This window comes from Cupressus sempervirens, chromosome 1, assembly GCF_028749045.1.
Source record: "Cupressus sempervirens isolate cs-2001-9-10 chromosome 1, ASM2874904v1, whole genome shotgun sequence".
Lineage (NCBI taxonomy): Eukaryota > Viridiplantae > Streptophyta > Pinopsida > Cupressales > Cupressaceae > Cupressus > Cupressus sempervirens.
The window spans coordinates 331,888,109-331,909,681 of NC_143118.1; the positions used below are offsets into that span (position 1 = coordinate 331,888,109).

At 33.6% G+C, this 21,573-nt stretch overlaps 2 protein-coding genes across 2 annotated transcripts in view; both read right to left on the reverse strand.

Annotated features, from left to right (window-relative positions):
* Positions 1-7,132: 7,132 nt before the first annotated feature.
* Positions 7,133-8,147, reverse strand: LOC149577525 (dirigent protein 16-like). Its single transcript, XM_089788562.1, has one exon. The coding sequence runs from the start codon at positions 7,782-7,784 to the stop codon at positions 7,251-7,253; it is 534 nt and encodes a 177-aa protein (XP_089644688.1). The 5' UTR covers positions 7,785-8,147; the 3' UTR covers positions 7,133-7,250.
* Positions 8,148-13,531: 5,384 nt separating this feature from the next.
* Positions 13,532-21,573, reverse strand: part of LOC149577526 (ribokinase-like) — a 55,641-nt gene continuing 47,599 nt past the window's right edge. The window contains exons 3-5 of the mRNA XM_089824192.1: positions 15,237-15,422; positions 14,912-15,107; positions 13,532-14,023 (exon numbers count right to left, since the gene is read on the reverse strand). Coding sequence (XP_089680318.1) covers positions 13,926-14,023; positions 14,912-15,107; positions 15,237-15,422 — 480 coding nt within the window. The 3' untranslated portion in view covers positions 13,532-13,925. The remainder of the gene's footprint in view (positions 14,024-14,911; positions 15,108-15,236; positions 15,423-21,573) is intronic.

Consider the following 21,573-nt stretch of genomic DNA (forward strand, 5'->3'; position numbering starts at 1 on the left):
CTGGTCATGGGTTCAAATCTCCCCGGTGCCTTCTCGACCCACGTAAGCACCTGGTATGCGCGTCAAGAGGGAGATTGTTGGGTGATGTGACGCGCTCCCCTGCCCACAGGTGGTTAATTATGTGGTGTTCCATGTTCACTAACAGTCATGGCTTTTGGTGCAACGGCAAATGGGCCCTACACCCTCAATCCCTCAAGCCTCTTTCCTATAAATTGGATCCTTCCCCTTTGCAAAATAACACAATCCATGAAGTCATAATGCCATTTTAAGAAGCCATTTTACATCAAAACCATACACTCACACTCAAATTCCAACTCCATTTGAAGCCCTTTTTGAAGCATAAAGCTTGAGCATACATCCTATCTATTTAGACAAAGCCACTCAACAAGAGAGCTTCTTATTGAGAGAGTCCATTAATGGCTCATATTCTCAATTGAGAGCTCATCTTAGTCTATCTTGAAGTTTATGAATTTTGTTTAGTTTGTAGAAGCTTTATTTAAATTTGGTTTATATTAGCATACTAACATTGCTCATATATAGTAAGCACCTATAATTAGATGCTCAATTAGGATCCATTTTAGTATTCTTGAGTTTAAGTGTCCATTATAATTTATCCATCCTTTAATTGCCTGCATTTTTGGATTTCTCTCATCATTATTGGCTCCCAAAATTAATTTCACCTCTTATTGGCAGGAAAATTTCAGCCATGTCATATTCTTACTTCATTTTTTCTTTCCTTAAAATTTAGATCAAGGGCCTATCTCATTGGTTTAGTAGAATTTACATATTTCCATTGGCTTGTTTTTAGTTTTTAGTCTCAAATTTTTGTGAGAATTATAAGACAAAAAAATGTCTCCTCATTTTGGTAACCATGATTAATATTTTTACATAATCCAAAAGATTTGAAGACAAGGATTCAAAATAAAGATTTAATTTCGAGAATTCTTCAAGCATCCAAAGAACCTTTGAAGTAAAATCTTATCTATTGTAGAAAGATTATCTCCCATGATGACCAAGTAGAGGATAGGTCTCAAATCATACAATAAGATCCTTTTTCATTCATCCATTCATTCTTCAATGCAAGAGTCAATCAAATGATTAAAACATTAAAAATATTTTAGGGGTATTTTTGTATCTATATATTTTTTAAGGGTTTATTTTCCAAGATTAAAAACTACATACAACTTTATCAAATCAAAATACAAGAATCTTCTAGGGCATCATGATCTCAATATATGTTTATAAAGGTATATGCATTTATATAATAGATCTAATATATAATTTACATTTAGAATCTTTACTTTCATGCAGATTCGTTTCTTTTTCATATTGATTCCTCAACTAGGGATTGACCAATTCAAACCCCTTTTGTTCACAACACTTTTTACATTTTTTGGTTGCAAAAATAGGTAGCATTCACACTGGCTTAGATCTACAAAGTTTCAGATCTTATAGATAGTATGAAACTAAGTTTAATGAAAAGTTTAGGGAACATTTTGAGTAAGGTGACGTCTTCTTGAGAATAGGTCGAGCATGGTGACCTCTTCCCTCCAAAACAACATCAAAGTGAAATCACAAATTAGAAACATTTTCTAGTTTTTCTTTCTAGCATCCATACAAATTTGTATGTTTCCTATCAATCTATGTGCAATGAAAGGCATTCACTTCCTCCATTTCATAGTAGTTGTCATATATTCCTATCAATTGTTTATAGTAGTGAAGGAACCTAGATATCCATCCAGTGTTTGGATCCTTCTAAACCTATTGAGTTATCTATCCTTCCTAACATATGATAGGAAATAGGATTAATCCCACCTTTTCTAATTTTACAGGTTATATTATATTTCTCAAAATATTTTGAGATTTTAGACTTGATTAATTTAAATATGTTTAAATCTACTATTATCCATTCATTTTATAATATTTTCCATTATGTATCTTTTTATGTATGACTATTATAGAAAGGATATGGGTGTCTTCCATTTCAAATAAATTTCTTCTTTGGTTAGTTAAGGATTTTACATCTCTTATTTAAAATTATACTAGTACCTAAAGATTAAAGTTTGAGCACTAACAAAACTTGGTCATAAGTTGTGTTTTATATTTGTTTATAAAATCGATAAGGAGCATATAACTTATTAAAATAAGACAAATACATATGCCTTCCTTAGTAGAATGGGGTTACAAAAATATTGAACATGTCATTGAAGAAAAAACTATAAATATGATTAGTAGAGCCATCTTAGAGTAAAAAATTTAGGTATAAGTTTGTAGCATCCAAAATTTCATCCATGTGCAATTTATTTCTTACCAAGACCCTATTTGTAGCTTATATGACTTCTCGTGCCTAGATCCATTTTTCCAACTAAAAATTGGCTAAAATTTTAACTTTGCCTTGACATTCTAGACCCTAAGACCAAATTTGGGTCTTTATTAGCAGGAATAAGTTTCCTTGGGTGCCTCACTCCCCATATCCTCACCCTAAATAAAAATTAGGCAATAATTATCTTGTCAAAGTGGGAAATTGAAGCCTACGTCAGCTTTCTCTTGAATTAACACCCAGAAATGATAGGGATATGTTGCAAGTTTACCCCCCTTATTTTGAAATGAACGCACAAGATTTAATTAAGAACTAGATAACTCAAAAATTCAAATAATTTCATTAGATCTAACACTATTACAAGCTTCAACATCCTCTATGCAAGCATGTGTTCATAATTTTCCTTTGAGTTTGGTGAAGTCATATTATTCCATCAGAACTTGTGATCATATTCAAAAATTATTTTATCAATAAGGTATAATACATCTCAATTATTAGATCTAGCCTCTACTACATATCAACACATATTTTCAGTTTATTTCAATTTCATTATTAATTCCAAAATTGAAGTTCAACATAGCAAAACCCCTTTCAACACAATATTTTATCTCTTGTGTGTAAGAACAAGTAGTAGATGCATGGACAAAGGTATAAACTAAGCATTAGGAGATCTACAAAATGCCTACCAAAAGATCAAAAATGCAATTATCTCCTTAGAATGGATTTCTTAGATGTGATTGAGTCCCCTTTATTCTACCTAAAATATGGATCACAATTCAATTACCATATGTACATCCCAAATTATCTTCTTGAATCTATATATCAATTTTTTATTATGTTGGGATTTCTAAGAGTCATTGTCTAATCATCTCCTAGATCTTACATTCATCTTCCACAATTGCATGGTTACAATTCAGCTACCCCATTAAGAACCACTAAATTCACTTTGTGCCCAAAAATCATTTATCCAAGTGAATCATTCTCCTTTCAAATGTAATTAAAATTGAAATAGGTTTAAGCTTCCTAGTTTTCATATACAAGCTAGTGGGCCCTATAACCCACTTTGTACTCAAGAATATTTGAGCCAAGTGGGTCATTCTCTTAATTTAATGCCAATAGTGAAATAGGCCTAAGAGTCCTAGTTTGTGTGTAGACTAGAAAATCCTATTTCACAACACTACAAAGTTATTTATATGGCTTTTTACCTAAATAATGTGTATCCTACATCAACTTGTATTAACAAGGTCCCTATGTAGATAGCTTTATGCATGTCTAAGTCAAGAATGAATCTATCCTTTTTTTATTTTCTTCATAAAGTGAATAATTTTGTGATTGATGATGATGGATTCCAAATTCTATCTACTCTTCACAAAACTTCTTTTTTTGCGGAAAAATGGCCTCAAGGATGGCTTCAAACCTTAAAGAGAGTATTTTAAAAAAAAAGACACACTGAATTGCAAAGACTAATAGGTATCGATTTCACAAAGTTGAAAGAAACATTATTGTAAGGAACAAACATGTAATAATAGTAAGTTATGATGCTTGATTGCATAAATTCTTGAGGAGACTCCAAATATTTCCTCACAATATGTTAGAAATCATTTCAAAAGAAGGGAAGCCCAACTCATCCAAGAACTTTATGACCTTCAAAAGAGTTAACCAAATTTCTTTCCCCTTCAAAACTGAACCAACCAACATCTCATTATATTTATCCACCATGGTAGGATTAACTAGGTTTAAAAGCTACTTGGGTTTCTCCAAATCTTCAAAGTGGTCATGCAAAAGCATATTTTTAGATTAATGAGTACTGGTATCTCCAATTGGTTATTCTTCTAAAGAAAAAAATCGTTGGAACCAAGTCCTTAATTCTTTTAGCATGACAATATTTTGTAGCTATTAGGTGCAAAACCTTGTATATTTTTTCATCATCCCCAAGCCACATAATGAGGTTCTACTTCTTGTCAATTATAGAATGACACTCATATGATAATGTTTTCTCTTTCCATTATATGTATTGAGTCATGTCGTTTTGATTTCTTTTAGAATGTATTCTAGCCCAACAAAAATCTTATATTATTTAGAGAAGATATATACTTTTGAATTTCTCTTGACATTTTTTATTTATACAACAACCTAAACTTGGTTATGTTTCTTTAACCTTAATGCTCCATTAATCCTTTCGTTATGAACAAACTATGGATGATGTATCCCCATTTTTTATATAAAAAGGATACCCATTCATTGTTTCTCACTTCAAGTATGGAACCTTAATCAACACTTTCACAACCTACCTCTACATCCCATATAGCATAAGAGGAGATAAAGGAGGAACGATTATCCATATTTGCAGAGAAATATTAAGATTTATCATATGTTTTGAGGGGGGAAATGAGTATGAAAGTCATTATATAAAAGTTTATTTTCTTTTAGTGCAAACTTCTAAGCCTAGCCAACTCATTCTATACATTTCACCATTCTCAAAAGAGTTATGGCTATTTGAGACCGCTCATAAAAAGTATTATCTTAGATGAGAAAAAAAGATAGAAAAATGATCTCAAGGGGTAGCAATGATAGACCCACTGATAATAGAAGGATTTCAAAAGGTAATAAGACCTCTTGAAAAACTAAAAATATGCCCCCTTAAAGAATAATCAGCTCTCATAATGTTCTATTTTTTAAGTAACATTTCCATTAACATCTTAGTTTCCTAAAACATATAAGTATTTGGTCTATACTTTTCTTAGTATTAGCAAGTCCTACTAGTGGGTATTATTCAACCCTTATATACTTCATAAGATCAATTTTATAGAGTCAAGTGAGAAACCCACTATTTATAAAGTTTCATGACTCTCACATATCAATGTTTTTATTTTTTTTATTACGAATCTTCTTTTTATTAGATCTCCCCTTTTTCATCCAAACAAACATATCATTCCACTTACTTCAATTTATTGCGTTTGTAGCTCCAAAATGGCTTATAATAGCTTTCTTCTAACTATAAGTGTTTGTCATTTTTAGAGAAGAGAATTGTTTCCTAAATGGATATGACTATCATGCTTTAGAAACGTGGCATCCATGAGAGGATCGTCAACCTTCAAATCAAGAAAAGATCAGTTTCACCCAAGATTGTGTAAAAACGTGGTTGTGGCATGCAAAGAATATTTTTCTATTGAGCTAGACATCATGGAATAGATGCAAGGGCATATTTACCATTGGGGCTTGAAGACCATTTACCTTTTAAGTGTCTGTCACAAGCATCAAATAATTTATTAGAGGGAAATACCTTCTTAAGTAGACTCAATAGATTTGGCAATTAAATAGTCCTAGATATTTTGTCAATATCTAGGGGGAAATGCCTTGACTCATTGGACTTGTTATTTATCTTTATTTCATTATCCTATTTAAGCTAGTATTTTTTGTAATATGACCTACTTTATGGCAAAAAAAACATAAAAAGAATTTCTAAAGTTATTGCTTCTAGGAACCAAACTTGGGCATCAAAGTCAAATCTAAAGGTGGTGAGAGTGAAAAGAAATATTGACACTAAGTCTAAGTGAAAATGATGGATATTTTAGACCTGGTAATAAGGTCATTAAAGGCTAGTTATTTTAGAGAACTATTCATATCACATTCTTGTCCTCTAAATATTCAAAGGGGATAGCCAATAGTCTTTACCCATATTGATGTAAGGTTAAAAATTTCCTTAGATACTCGAAAGTCTAGGTACCATTTATTATTAAGAAACAATCTAACATGACTAAGAGTCCAAGGACCTTCAACAAGGAAAGGAAAATCCTTGCCCATGGCATGTTGGCTCTCATTTCTTCGTGGTGGTCACCTCCAATTGCCCATTTAGTGTACAACATTTAGCCATCTAGTTCCTAACTATGTTAATGTTTGATCTAAGGTTAGGAACTTTTTCCAACCAAAGAGTTAGTTGTTCTATCGACCAACATATACAATGTGATTCACCAAAATCAAAAATAGAAGCAATAAAAACAAGAAGGTTGAACACTTCACCCTAAAAATAAGAAGGTTGAACACTTCACCCTTGCATATGTTAAATAATAAAAGAATGCATATAATCTACACATCAGAATTGCTATAGAATCACCATGGAACTTGAATCTATAACCTGCTTTAGAATACCGATCCCATTTAAGAAAAATTAACTCTACTAGGGGAGATGACCCAATACTTGAACACCCTAATTTCGCGCTTAACAAAACCCTACGAAAAAATTTCAAATCACTCCCAAATTTTTATAGTAACTTACTTGGCGAGTCACCTACTTATAACTAAGGTTTCAAGTCCACATCACCCATTATGATGCCACATCAGCATGCTTTTTGCCAAGTTGCCCAAAACAGGCCAAAAAAAAAGTGAGACCAATGGTTGTGCATAAAAAGTACCCATAGTTGAACAGCTGATGTGGCATCACATCATTGGTTAATTTTTATAACTAAGGGTATATTTTATTCAATTTTGGATAGTTAGCATTGTACTAACAACTTTAAAGTCACAAGTATTGGTACAATGTTGTCAAAAAAATTGAGCATTGAGTCAATAAGTGTAGGTATCAAGTGAACAACTCCTATCACAACTATCGGAATGCGTTCAAGTACTAGGTCCTCTCCCCTATATAGTAATATACTCAAACAAAGATGAATAGCAAATCCCTCATTTTTCTCAAGTAAGCGTATCCATGTGGACGAAAAGTTAATTTATTCAAGAGAGCATATGGATTTCACTATTAGTGAAGTACACATTTCAGAATTTCACAATCGATTTTTCAAATCATTGTAATCTCTATTTATAAACTTTTGCCCCTTTACACGGCCATAGCAATACCAAATTTTATTATTGAAATTAGCTTATTAATGAACACATACAGCAAACAGCCTGCTACACACAACCCACTTCAAAATGCCTAAAATGTAAGATGGAGAGTGAACTTGATGATGTTATGTGGAACCGTTTGAAGGACGGCATAACCTCTTGCATTCTTGAATTTACCCGTCCCTCCCACCACTGCAATCTGCCTCTCATCCAAAAACACATTGTCTACTCCAAACAGATTAACAGAATCATGCCCATATTCACCATTCTCCTCAATCACAGCAGAAAAGACCATGAACTGAATCTTCTCATCATCATCCTTGTTATTCTCAGAGGTGGAAACATAGAATCCATGGCCTTTGCCCAATGTGGGTGAAAGCAAATCAGGTGTTTGAATCAGAACTCCTTCAATGGGTGTAACAGTTCCTAACCCAATGTTCAATCCCCCTATTGTGGGTGCAATTGGATTCAAATTGGGTATCCTCTCATTGATGTGATGATGCGTGTAAAATGTTATTGTATTTTGGGGCTTTTTGGGTTGTGGGGATGGTGTTGGGGCATCAGCTTCTCCATTGCTCAACACAATTCTAGCTATCAAAAGTACCAACATTATAGCTATCTTCATATTTTTTCAAAAGATATGATTTGCGGAGTCCCAATATAGTTGCAGATAGAGGCAAGTATTCATGAATGAGGCTATCACATTTGTAGGAGGTTTTAGTATTCTGAGTAAGACTTATTAAAAGTCACGAGTGGGAAGGTATTGGCTTACGCATCATTGAGAATAGTTAGTCCGAAGTCAATACATGTGATCTCACTCAATGTATGGGAATTCCCATTAGCTGGTCAGGTGTACCTGCTTTTCAACAAAGACCCAACTTTTATTGTCTTTCTTGTTTCATTCCAAAGTAGGATCGGAATGAAAAAGAGAGCAGAAGAGTCTATGAATATGATATGCCAATGTTTTTGTCTGCACTACCGTTGTGGTGAGAATAGTTTATTGAATAGATTTTAGCAATGGCCAAGACTTATCAAACAATAAAATGGGTTGTTACCTCTGAAAAAATATTAATGCAGATCTTTGAAGTCCCTGCATTCCCACGATACAGTATTGGAACCATCTTGTTTGATCGATCTAGGGAAACGATTCAGTAGCTGTTCACTTTATATGTAGTTTTTAGAAATTATTAGTATATGTGTGATTGGTTATTAGTACATTTAGGGTTTCTTACCTTTTTATGTTTTGCTGAATTATGATTTCTTAACCGTGTTTGTTAATTCTTGGAAGTAATTTTTTCTTTCACTATTATTTTTTATTTACAGGTAATTCTATTTTATTGAGTTAATATAATTGGTTAACATTTTTTATAAATTAAAAAATGATTTAAAGTGGTGTTTCCTGGTTGATTTGATTTTCAAATGTAATTGATTTTGAACATTGAACCATCTATTATATTGATCTGATTGACAAAATTTAAGTTTCTTAAAATTGATGTTTCTTGATTTCTTTACTATTCAAATGTAATTGTTTTGTCTATATATATATATATATGTCATCCAATCAAGAATTTATTTTTCAAATACTATGAAATTAAAATTTCATCATTTGTAGTGTTTCAATATATATATGTTATAAGAAAATAAAAATATTTATTTTTGCATATATACCCACATGTTGGGGCATCATGTGCAATTTGTCTAATGGTAACTACATTAAAGTAATGTCACATGTTGAAGTTATTAAACTACGTCTTTCTTTAGTTTAATTTATATCATATGTGTTGTAGAATAGCCATGAATGTAAAATGTGGAAGTATACAAGATGCTAATATGTTAGTTATGGGTTAAAAAAAAGATTTAGTTTAGACTCTTGTTGTTGTGTCTATGTCTATGTCTATGTGTGCTCCATTTCATTAGCACTTTAATGAATGAGTTCATGTGCAATTTTTCTAATGGTCACTACATTAAAGTAATGTCACATGTTGAAGTTATTAAACTACTTTTTTCTTTAGTTTAATTTATATCGCATGTGTTGTAGAATAGCCATGAATGTAAAATGTGGAAGTATACAAGATGCTAATATGTTAGTTAAGGGTAAAAAATAGATTTAATTCAAACTCTTGTTGTTGTGTCTATGTCTATGTGTATGTGTGTTTGATTTCATTAGCACTTTTAATGAATGAGTTTTCTTATCTCTATTTATAGTTGTATGTTTTGGTTGCAAACAAATTGTTTGGTTGGTACAAGTGCAAATCATTTTTAATGTATTAGGAGTGGATAGTCTAGAAATTTAAGTTGATGGTTTACACATTAAGGGTTTCAAAGATTCTTGTATTTTATACACTTTTTATTGGATTCTTTTTGTGCAAGGTGTATAATTAATTAAAAATATGAATTTAGTTATTTGTAGTGCAATGGGCATGGTTAGGCTAGAGAATAAATTTGTGGCTTTTATAATGACAATTTGAAGCTTTACTATCACTTTATATAGTTATTATTTGTATGTTATTGTTCCAAATATTTCTTTCTAGATTTGTGTTTGTTTTTAATGGTTCTTTATTTTCTTTGTATTTGATAGGATGGACTATAGTTTAAAAAAGGTAGATCTTTTTAATGATAGAAAATTAGTGTTCAATAAGTGCTACATAGTCTAATCTCATAGAAATTTGAAACAAATAAATAAACAAGACCAGTCTATAGGAGAAATAAGCTATCAAAAAATAAATGAAATAACACAATTACTTGGCACTTTAAAAAATGTGCAAATGTCAAGATAACAATATTGCATTAAAAGCTTAAAGACAAACTACATTATAATGACTACATGCATCAATGGTCATATATGTCAATGTACACAAAGGAATCTTAATTTGCGTATGTATATGCAAATACAAGCTAGATAATAATTTTATATAGAACTATTGAGAGTATGGAAGTCAAATATAGTGAATTATCCTTGATTTTAAGATTGTGACACCTCAATATCTAACCTACTAGTTATCAAGTAATTAAGACACTTTATTAACCTAAGCAAGTGTGAGGTCCCTCTTTAAACTACTTTTCATTTCTTATCATTGTTTGTGACGTTGACATCTCCACATCCCTTCTATGGGATATGGTTCCCATGATTAGGGACAAACCATAGACTTAATTAGGGGATAATGAGGGCCTCTCCCTTTAATTTTGTTGGTGCTTCTCTACTAGTCATCTAGCTACACATTTTTCTCCCTTGCATCGTAAAGGTGACACCACTTGGTCGAAGGATGCAAATGAGGATCATTTGATCACCCTGGCTTTTGGCTCTTCCTTTGATGACTATTAATGACTCTCCCCATGGTGATGCTCCTATTGATTGGCCTCTTCAAACTCGATGGATTCAACTCCACCACTTGTTATTGGTGTGGTCATCTCTAACTACTTGGACCCTTCTCTGACTACTGCTACTTTGCATATGCTCCAACCTTTGCCATAATGAGGCACAACATTGTCATCTCTCTAAAACTCGTGTTGATTTTCTCACATAGAGGATGCCTCCACCTTTCCCTTGTTTGGGGTTCCTAATAAAAGTATCACCTCGATGATTGTACATAGGCGAAGAAAATATTGCTCAAGAGTCTCTCATCCTCCTTCCCATTACAATGTGACTTGTCTACCCACTCTTGATGCAAATGACTCGCTATGTTGCTAATTTATTGTTAATGGTTTGCTCTTAACCTTATGTAAATAATTGTTTTGATTTGTTTTATTAATACTTTCAAACTATAATTTTGGGACGTAACCCTCATTTTACTACTTGATAAAATATAAAATAATACACCTCAATGATTATCTATACCATTACTTTTATGTCTTTATCATTAAATATCTTATTTGCCAAGCAATGCGTTGATAGTACTTACATTAATAAATTGTTACATGACAACTACTGATATGGAACTTTTCCTAAACCTACTTTTTGAGTTTTTCATTTCTTAAACAATTTTGAATTGCTTGTAAATGGTGTGACAAAGATGTCAAAGGCCTTCCAAATATTCATGCCAAGAAAATACACATAGATTGAATGAATGCATTTTTGTACACGTCTGGATATCGATTTATTTCTAACAATTTGTTTTTGTACATGTTTGCGAGCGCATATATATTATCAAATACATGTTCACTTTTGTTTTTGTACATGTTTGCGAGCGCATATATATTATCAAATACATGTTCACTTTAAAATCCACGTGCACTTCATAATAAAGACAAATTATAATGATGAAACTTTCATTACTTGTGTCAATGTCCATTTAATTTTGTGTTTTTTAATGGAATATAAGATTATACAATGGCATGTTAAAAAAAAATTCCTATATCCATTTACTTACCCATCCTTACACATCATCATTTCCTCTCTTACACACACACTCCTCATTCTTGTCTTATTTGCACCATTTATTACCAGGAATTCGAATTCTATACGTCCAATTCTTATCCTAAATCTCATATTACCAACTCTTACTCTTTTTCACTAGTCAATGGGAGTAAACTTTGGCACAACAATTCATCAAATATCCAAGTCATCATATCTTTATATTTGAAGTCGTTCATTAGAGCATTTCAAAACTATCCAAAATTCAGTAGAGTAGGCCAACACTTGCTCAAATCCCAAAACTAGACCCTACTAATTTAACTACCTACCTAAACATGTGTTTACATGAAACCAAACCATTCACATCTACAAAGAGTAAAACCATTGCGAGGTGTAGTCCTCTATAGCTAGATGGACAATACCACTGCTCTTGATCTACTCCAACCGTACACAATCCATTTAGTGTTGCCAACACTTCGCTCCTAATGTTGACAGTCCCACATTTGGAGTTCCACTATCCTTTGTGAGGAGCCCCTACCGACTACATCACTTGGTTGTATGTCAAACAAATGAAGAATTACTCTTCTATCTCTCCTTGTCCTCCCCCTGTTGTGAGTGAGTTGGCTACCCACTATAAATGTAAATTAGTAATGGTGTTGTTAGTGTGTTATTAATCATTTGTTATTGAGCCAATACCTTTGTTTAAGTATTGTTAATTTATTAATGGCTTTTAAGTAATGATTATATAGCAATCAACCCCCTACTGACAACATCACTTGGTTGTATGTCAACAAATGAAGAATCACTCTTCTATCTCTCCTTGTCCTCCCCCTGTTGTGAGTGAGTTGGTTCCCCACTATTACTGTGAATTAGTAATGATTTTGCTAGTGTTATTGATTATTTGTTATTCAGCCAATACCTTAAAAAGTATTGTTAATTTATAAATGGCTTTTAAGTTATGATTATATAGCAATCAACCCCCTTGCTGGCTGCTAAACTTCATCAAAAACAGTCTACATTTAAACCAAACATAAACGTTTAGTATCATGCAGAGGCTCAACCCACTATTTCTTGTCTGCATACAGTTCAGGGAGAATCTACACTCCAAGGTCATTCAAGTCACCAGCATCTGCAGTTCATTATCAATTCCAGATCTCAGCACACCATTCATTTGCATTTTTATTTAGCTAGCTCTGTTATTCAAGTTTTGCTCTTATTAACCCAGCTTTCTTATTTACGTTTTGCACTCATTAACCCAGCTTTGTCATATAAGTTGCTTGTTTCCTAATTGATGGCGTAAAATTGAATTACTTAGATGACTTCTTAAGAAAGTTTATTTTTCCTTCAGAAAATATTTGTTGAAAAATAGGGTAGCCCAATCGCAGGGAAAATTTTTACTCGTGTGCATCGATTAACAAGCGCAATACTTGTTCAGACGTGTCATTTATAACGGTCTAGACAACAGAAGCATTCCTAAGCAGGATTACTTCTATAATTATAATTTTTTCACAACATTTGGAAAAGAACTCCAAAATATCAACCATGAGGTATTCCAATCCTATTTTGATGCACATACAAGTAGGTAATTTGCGAGTACAAATCTACTGCATCGCTAGATAGCAGTGGAACAACATATTTTAAGGGATCCCTGAATGTGGTTGATAGATTTAGGTTGCACATAAGCAGTGACATTATCTAATTCATTGTACAGATTTCTGCTAATAGTCACATTCATTATATTCAGTAAAAGTCAACCAAAATGAGTTCATGGATTCAGAAGAGTATATCAGTTGAGCTAAAGACTCCCGACACTAACTATGGGAAAGAAGCCATATCTTGATTAACTTTTAATACTGCTCTAATAAGACTAAATTAATGGCTAAAGCACCCACCCAAACACTCGTAAATAACTCAGAACCAATGATCAAATGCATCCATTTCACATCTTAAAAATTGACTTCAAATACTACAAATTAAAAATAAATTATGAGCTATGAAACTTACCCCATTTCAATGCATACTAAAGCAAATAAAGCTCTCTCAGATATGACGAAATATACAAATAAATACTATACAACAATTTCACGAAACCTGCACCAAATTTTGGGGCATGAAACATCCTGACAGACCAGCATATTATAATTGCTCCAAGGGAATATACGAGTAAAGCTTAACTCCACATTACAGTAACAAAATTTCAACTTAAATCGTTGCATTAAGCAGACCAAGCTGTCTGCAGCTCCAACGGGAATTGATAAAGTTCAACACTGAAAATTATTTTGTGGCAGTAAAGATTTTCAGACGCTGAGATTTCAAGAGATTCTAAAACTTAGAACACCAAAATCCTCTCCTCTCTGATGTAAATGAAGAAACCAGATGCAAAACAAACACATAGACCCTAGAGTCTTAAAAAAATTACATGCCATCACCCTGCAGAAGTTTTGATACTGCCGATCTATCGGGCATGCTAGGAATGGCACCTTTGATCTGAATACATAAAGATGCTGCTGCAGCTGCCAGAACAGCCAATACAAAAGGTTCAGAATAATTCAGATAAATATGTTAAACATCCATTTCTATGTTGCTTAATAGAAAGGTCCATACAAAATATAAAATACAAAGAAAGACACAAGTTTTGAAGCTTTATATATTTCTTGACTAAATATTTGATATCCCTCTAAAAACGAAGTAATATGAAACATAATTCAAAGCATTCAACGATTTTTGTATTTATTGTGATAACTCGAGCAAAAATGCTTCCTGTGAAAGGTACCCATCTAGAATTTATGTGAACAACCCTACTGAAAAAGAGGAAAACAAGGCATGCTCAGTAGGAGAGCAAGGTAGATGAGAGTTTAAGGCAGCAGAAATTATGAAAACAAGAACCCAAAAGAAAAATTTCCTTAATGGGAAAATAAAAAGAAACACAATTAAACTTTGGTGACCCAAGCTTCCAATGTCTTTTTGTTGCTGTCACAAATAAATTGCATTTTCCCGCCTATGATAAACTTTCAGTTATTTCTAAAGATTGAATGACACCTAAGAACTTTGATAGACTAATTTACAAGTCATTTCATGTAAACTCGATCTATTTGTATTGCCATGTATCATCTTGAAAGATATGCATGGTTTAACTTCACCAAAACTTACTAATAAAGTGATGAATTTAATATTTTCCAGAAACAACCTGAAAACTAATTCGGTCAAATGCAGAAACAGCCATCAGTATCTCACAGAGATAAAACAGTATAGAGTCTAGACCACATCATATAGTCAGAAATAATGTTCTAATTCCAAATGATCTTGCAGTATACCTGCCCCAGTCAAGCCAAACATCACAATTTCAACAACAACATCAACAAACCCAGGATGGTACTTTGAATTAAATATAAGCATACAACCTGCAAACTTGAGACTGTCTGATGGCGACCTCTTTTCCAATAGACCAACAGCAAATGCAGCAGTAAAAGTATCTCCTGCACCTGTTGTGTCTAGTACTACAGGAGCAAGGATAGCAGGTTGTCTTATTGGAGGAGCATCTTTAGTCACAAGGATTGATCCCTGTTCTCCCCGTTTCACGAGAACTTGATTAACACCCTGTTAATTCAAACTAATCAGATTGTTAAAAGCTCATAAATATAGTCAATCTTATGGTAGCAAGCTAAGGCATTTTCAACAAAACAGACTCAAAAGCTTTAATGAAAAAAATAGGCTTAAGAAAAATACCATTTTGAGTAATTTTGTAGCTGCCTCAACAACCTGATCAACAGTCTCAGTAGGCATTCCTGTCAATCGGAGCAGCTCAGTTTCATTTGGACTTAGAATAGTAATTGACTTAAGGAGGTCCTCAGGAATAGGATCATCCATGCCTCCTGCATCAAGAATAACAGGAACATTTGCACTTTTTGCAATCTGCGCAGTTGATAAAAGCTTAAGAGCGGATTAATAAAATGGCCAGAGATCATAAACATTAAAATTATCCCATAGCAATAAAAATCACCTCTAGACGTCAAGAAAAATCTCCAGAGTATCAAAAACAAAGTTGAAACCAAATATGTTTCTACTTAATAGCCACATGTATGTCTCCTATAAGGCACACTAGTGTGCTTTAATTAATAATTAGGAGATATTTTCCACATTAAGTGAAATTGTGATACTATCAGGATTCAACTGTGTAGTTTCATGAGTCAAACTCATGAACCCATGTTTCATGAGTAGGAGATATTTTCCACATTAAGTGAAATTGTGGTACTATCAGGATTCAACTGTGTAGTTTCATGAGTCAAACTCATGAACCCATGTTTCATGAGTAGTGGTTGACATGAACCCATCTCTCATGAGAATGAATGGATCACTTAGCGCTCATTGCATTTAGGTGATGCTCACAAAGGTGAATCACACGTACATTCCAGGAGATCACCTTACCAGTATTATTCCAGCCTGATAGCACTTAACTAGGGAGTTTCCTCCATGGTTAAACCCACTCTGCTTGCAACCCTATTTGAAATATTACAGTTGAATCCTGATAGCAATATCACAATGCTTTAATTAGCCAAGAAAACACAAATCTGGCCTTACAATCAACAATAAATCAAAGATGACAACTCGTAGTTTCAAAGCTCAAAACAGATGCTAATATAGATTCCAGTTCTACCTCCAAACATCAACTAGCCTGGAATTCAAAACATCATGATTCATAACAGAAATGAAATTTTGATTATCTACAGTCATTAGGCTGCCGTATAAACATGGTAGCATTACACTCCAAAAACTTGTAGTTGACACCCAGTAATTAGCACCCCCCTCATTTGTCATGTTGTTCAGTCGTTCCCAAATTATTTGAATTTTTTTTGTATACATTCCGTGTTTGGCCATATTTTATAACTAGAAAAAGAAGCACAAGATTTAAAAAATTTAGTTTAGGGTTAAGACTAGGTAAGTCCAGAGTTTCAACTTTGAATAGATTTTTTTCATGCTGAAATGTTAAACTAATGATTTTTTTTACTATTAATTTTATCCTAATGAAAGTTTGGTATAAAAGATATAATTGCCACTAAAATAGTAGGCTGTGTTCCATTTACAGTAGAACTTGTGTGCTATTCTAGGACCAACCGTATGTTAGACTATCTTGTTTTCATATACTTCGAATTTTTAAATGTATGTTTACTTCTCATTTGTATGCACTACATTTGACATGAAATTTTTAAAAAATTAAAAACCTTCTTTGTTATTAATATAATATCTAAAGGTATCATCTCTCAAATTGAAACTTTAATCTGCACCTTTCTTTGGTCAAATAATATGAATGGTCAGAAGAAAATACTGCTAATTTCTATTCTTGCCATGTCAACCTCTTATAGAACAAGAGGTGCCGGACTTCCCAACATTACCCATAGGAATAGGGCTTTTGGTGCTAAACTTGTTTGGCAAATGTATGAAAAACCCTCTGCCAAATGGTGTCGCCTTTTGTAAGAGAAATATTTAGATGACTTGGAACCTTCCAGAGTTCTTATTGTGCTAGACCCGCCAAAGGGGTCTATCATTTGGGATTTCATGATGGCTTCTCGAGAAGTTATTACTTCATTCATATCATGGCAAATGAACAATGGGGATAGTGTCAATTTTTTGTTTGATTCATGGAATGGGTTCCCCTCCCCCTACCCTTGCCACTATTGATTCTCTAAAGGATTTTTCAAACATAGTAATTCAAGCTTGGGGGACATCCTTTTCTACTTATGTCTCAGCTATTCATAGGTTCACAGGGCTAGTCATTTGGCAAGACCCCTCATCTCTTCCTATATCCCACAATTAGGTTGCTTCTTTCAAACAAGTACTAGCTGAAAGGAATGTCTTTATGTCTAATCATCCAAATTGCCTCTTTTGTGTTCCAGCTAAAAATGGTAAATACTCTATTAAACTAGGATACTTGGCTCTCCAACACAACCAATATAATCAGACCATGTATCGTGCTTTTGAAATTCTGCTAGAATAGCTCAGTTTTGCCAAAAGCAGGATGCTTTGCATGGCTTGCACTAAAGAACCGAATTTTAACTAATGATCGTCTTCACAGATTGAACATTTCTGATCCCTTTAACTGTGTGCTCATCTGCAAGTTATAGAAACAACAGATCACCTCCTCTTAAACTGCCCTTTTGCCCAAGATTGTTAGCATTTTGTCCTTTTGCCCAAGATAAACTTTATCTCCATATGCCATTACCTAATTCTCTATGGGATTTATTCCAAGCATGGCCAATCTTATACTCCAAATCAATGTTTTCGTGTCTTTGGAAGTGCATCCTTGCATCTGTAGTATGGGCAATTTGGTGGGAAAGAAACAAGAGCAATTTTAGACAAACGTCATCTCTAATACCTCAATTTTTGGAAGGATTAGAGAGATCAATTGTTGAGCTTGTTAATGCTTCAATAAATAAATATAAGGGTAAACATTTTTTTTCTCCTTGGGATGGCTATGTTATTCAGCAGTGGAAGGGTTTACTTTTTCCTCATCTTCCTACTCCATTGTGTCCATCCAAGTTTCCTCTTATCCGAACACAAACCAAGTGGATTCCTCCAAGTGAGGGTTATTTCAAACTCAATTCTGATGGGGCCTCTAGAGGAAATCTAGGCAACTCTGGCTATGGCATAGTCATTAGAGATTTTGAAGGTCATGTGATTGCAGCAAAATCATCTTCTCTCCCTCAGTGTACTAATAACAAAGCAGAGGCCTTGGCCTTGCTTTTTGGTTTGGAACTTGCAAAATCACTTTCTATATCTAAGCTACATGTTGAAGGGGATTCATCAATTATTATTAATGCGTGTATTAAACGTCATGTATATAATTGGTTCAAACAATATATATTACATCAAGTATGGTCTCTTCTTGATTCAATCTCCGAATGTTACATCATGCATACTTATAGAGAAGGCAATCTTTTAGTTGATTGTCTGGCTAATTTAGGTACTGACGGGGTTTATATAAACTCTTTACTTTCCCCACTTAACCTCCTTGATCTTCCCAACTTGGTTAATTTTATGACAAAAGAATATGTTTAGAATAAGGCTTAGTCCTCATATTTTATTTGATAGTAAATCATGACTTCTCTATGATTTCGCATGTTTTTATCTTTTATGGATCTCACTTGTTCTTTTGAGATATTATATGCAGGTCAGGGTCTTGGATTACACTTGCATCAGATGGCTTTCTAATATCGTGGTCTTAATTAAAGTTTTGGATGTAGATTAGTGATGGTAATCTTTGTGACATTTTTCGCTAGGCTCTGGGTCTTGTATCTAGCACCAATCAATGAATTGTATTCATATGAGTTTTGGGCTCTTTGTAATTACTATATTCTCGATCTAAGAATCTCTAAGACAAGATTCGTTAGTGTTGATAGATACTCTCTCTTGATGCAGTATTTCTTCTTCTGCATTCTTTTTTGCATCAGGCAATGACTGGAGTTTTTCTTTTCTGGTTCTTTTCTCTAGGAGCTTTTTTGAACCAGTTATTATTAATATAAATATAATGTTTTGCCAAAAAAAAGAAAAATTATTTCTTTTCATAACCACAGTTTTTGCCAAGTTTTTCCAATTTTAAGCCCAAGTGATTAAATTCCATTTATAATGTTACCAAATCATGTAAATGGAATGTTACTATGTGTGTATCATATCAATCAAGTCCTAGTTATTGTTATGCATATTCAACTGACAAGAACGAAAACAGTGATGTACAAATAATAGGTGTAGTTACACAATTTTTCATTTTATTTTTTGTATTTCCTAGCTACGCTAAAAGATGAACTGAGCATGTAAAATAAATCAGGGGTTGACCTTTTGGGTGTTGAAAACAAAATGTAAAAATAATTAATATATAGAAGCAACATATATGTTAGTTTTTTTTATCAATGAAACTCAGCCTAAGGGGAATGCATCTTGTACTGATAACATACAAGTTACAAATTTTACATCTGTCTATGCCAACTCAGCATCAAAACGAGTCTGACCGTCACTGATCACCCAGTAACATTCTCGACATTCCCTATGACCCCTTAAAATGTGCACTAATGACTCTGTATATATCCACCAAACATACCAGAAACTTCTAACTAAACTAACATACACAACCAAAAAGAGACCCCAGCTGTTACAGCTTCACTGGGCATCCCACTATGAACCCACCGAAACAGCAAAATTTGATCCAAAAAAAGACAAAAATCTCACACTTTGCTATCCACCAGAGCCATTCCACCCATCTCCTCCAACTGGTGCTTCTTACCCACCTTCCATGGGCAATCGGGTCCACAACCACCATGATCTGTGGCCCTCAAAAGCTCCTCCACACCTTTATCAGTATCCTTCTCTTCCTCTTCAATCTGCAAGTCACTCTCATCTATATCCTCCAAATGTGCCTCCTTGAAGACCTAGAACCACTTTAACCTCTCCTCTGACACCAGACCCAAAATGTGCTGCTTCAGAAATAAAATTCCCTCTGACACAGCCTATCTGATTTTGGCAGTTCCAAGGGGTCCCTCACAAAGATGAGTGGAAATCTGTCTTGGCTGCTTCTAAGTTTGGCATTGTAGTTCCTTGGCAAAGAGATGCCAAACCTAGCCTTCACATTGTTCAGAATTCATTCTGTACATATCCTGCAATCATTACATTTCATTAGATTACTTCTTTTTGAATTGTTATATCAAACATTTCACAGTTCAAATGATTTCCTTATGCTTCCTTGTGCACCAATCTGTCAAAGCGGTAAGTAAATAAATCACAAACAAAGGTGATATTGCTCAGCTTTATTGCATTTCTCAACCATACTTGGTGTATCATACGTGCATTCCATGAGATGACATTTCTTCAAGCTATTATGTAAAACAATTTGCATCCCTTATTTATGCTTCCATATTTTCCAAGTACATGTCCACAAGGGGAGTTAAAACTAGAACTTCTTACAAAAATATAACAGCCATTCGTTCGTCAGTGCATGCCCTCGTGATTACGAAGCTCCCACATCACTTTAGGCAATGATGATGTTGGCAAAGGCACTTGAAGTTTAGCTTTACACCTAGCAATTGCCTTTAGAGTCAAGTGCAATTAGGTTCTTTATCTATTCTTTCACATTTTGCATTTTTTGCTCTTAAAAGTTAACAAAAAATATATCAATAAATTTACATTGCACTCATACTGCCATTACAACACTCCAGGAGATGACATCTCCTTCGATCATTCTTTCGAACATTTTAGGTGCTTTATCTATGCTTTCACATTTTGCATATTTGTCAGCCAGAGCATATTTGCAAATTGCAATATCAACCCATCACATGGCCATATTTCTTTGAGGCATTTTACAAAATAGTTTATATGCATTGTACTACCATGCAACAAGGGCTGTGCAACGAAAAGGTAGCATTTGGTTTTACACCATTTACAAACAATTTACATGCTTTGTTTATGATTACACATTTTGCAATTGAATTCATACTACATTTATTTAAAAGTCTCAAAATCTTTTTCAAAAATTCTATTTTCACAACGCTGCAATCATGGCATACTGCAAGCCCACATTTATTTGTGTTTTTCAACCAAATAATTAAAGTGCTTTGTCTGTGCAGAAGAGAATAGACTATGGTTTAACAACAACCATGTGCATCTACTCAAAAGCTTCTAAGGATTTTTCAACAAATCCATTTTGTAAAAATCGAAATTCCGGCATTACACGTGATGACATCTCTTTATGACATTTAAGAAAATTCACATGCACTGTGTGTGGCTCCACATTTAGCATTAAATTCATTGCTTCGAAAGCTTTTGAAGCCTTTTTGACAAATTTATTTTGCAAATTTCCTGTGATCACAGCATTCAACTATTGACATGCCAGTCTCTTTAAAGCATTCGGTCAAACTATTCATATGTCACATTAATGCTTCCACAGACTGCCTGCATGTTTGTTACTTCTTCACAAGAAATTTGTGTATTATCTTCTTTTTAAATCTAAGTTACCATATTTGCTGCCCAGACCCGGAATTGGAAGTTGGTTCACTCAAAATCGCTACATATTCGTTGTCAG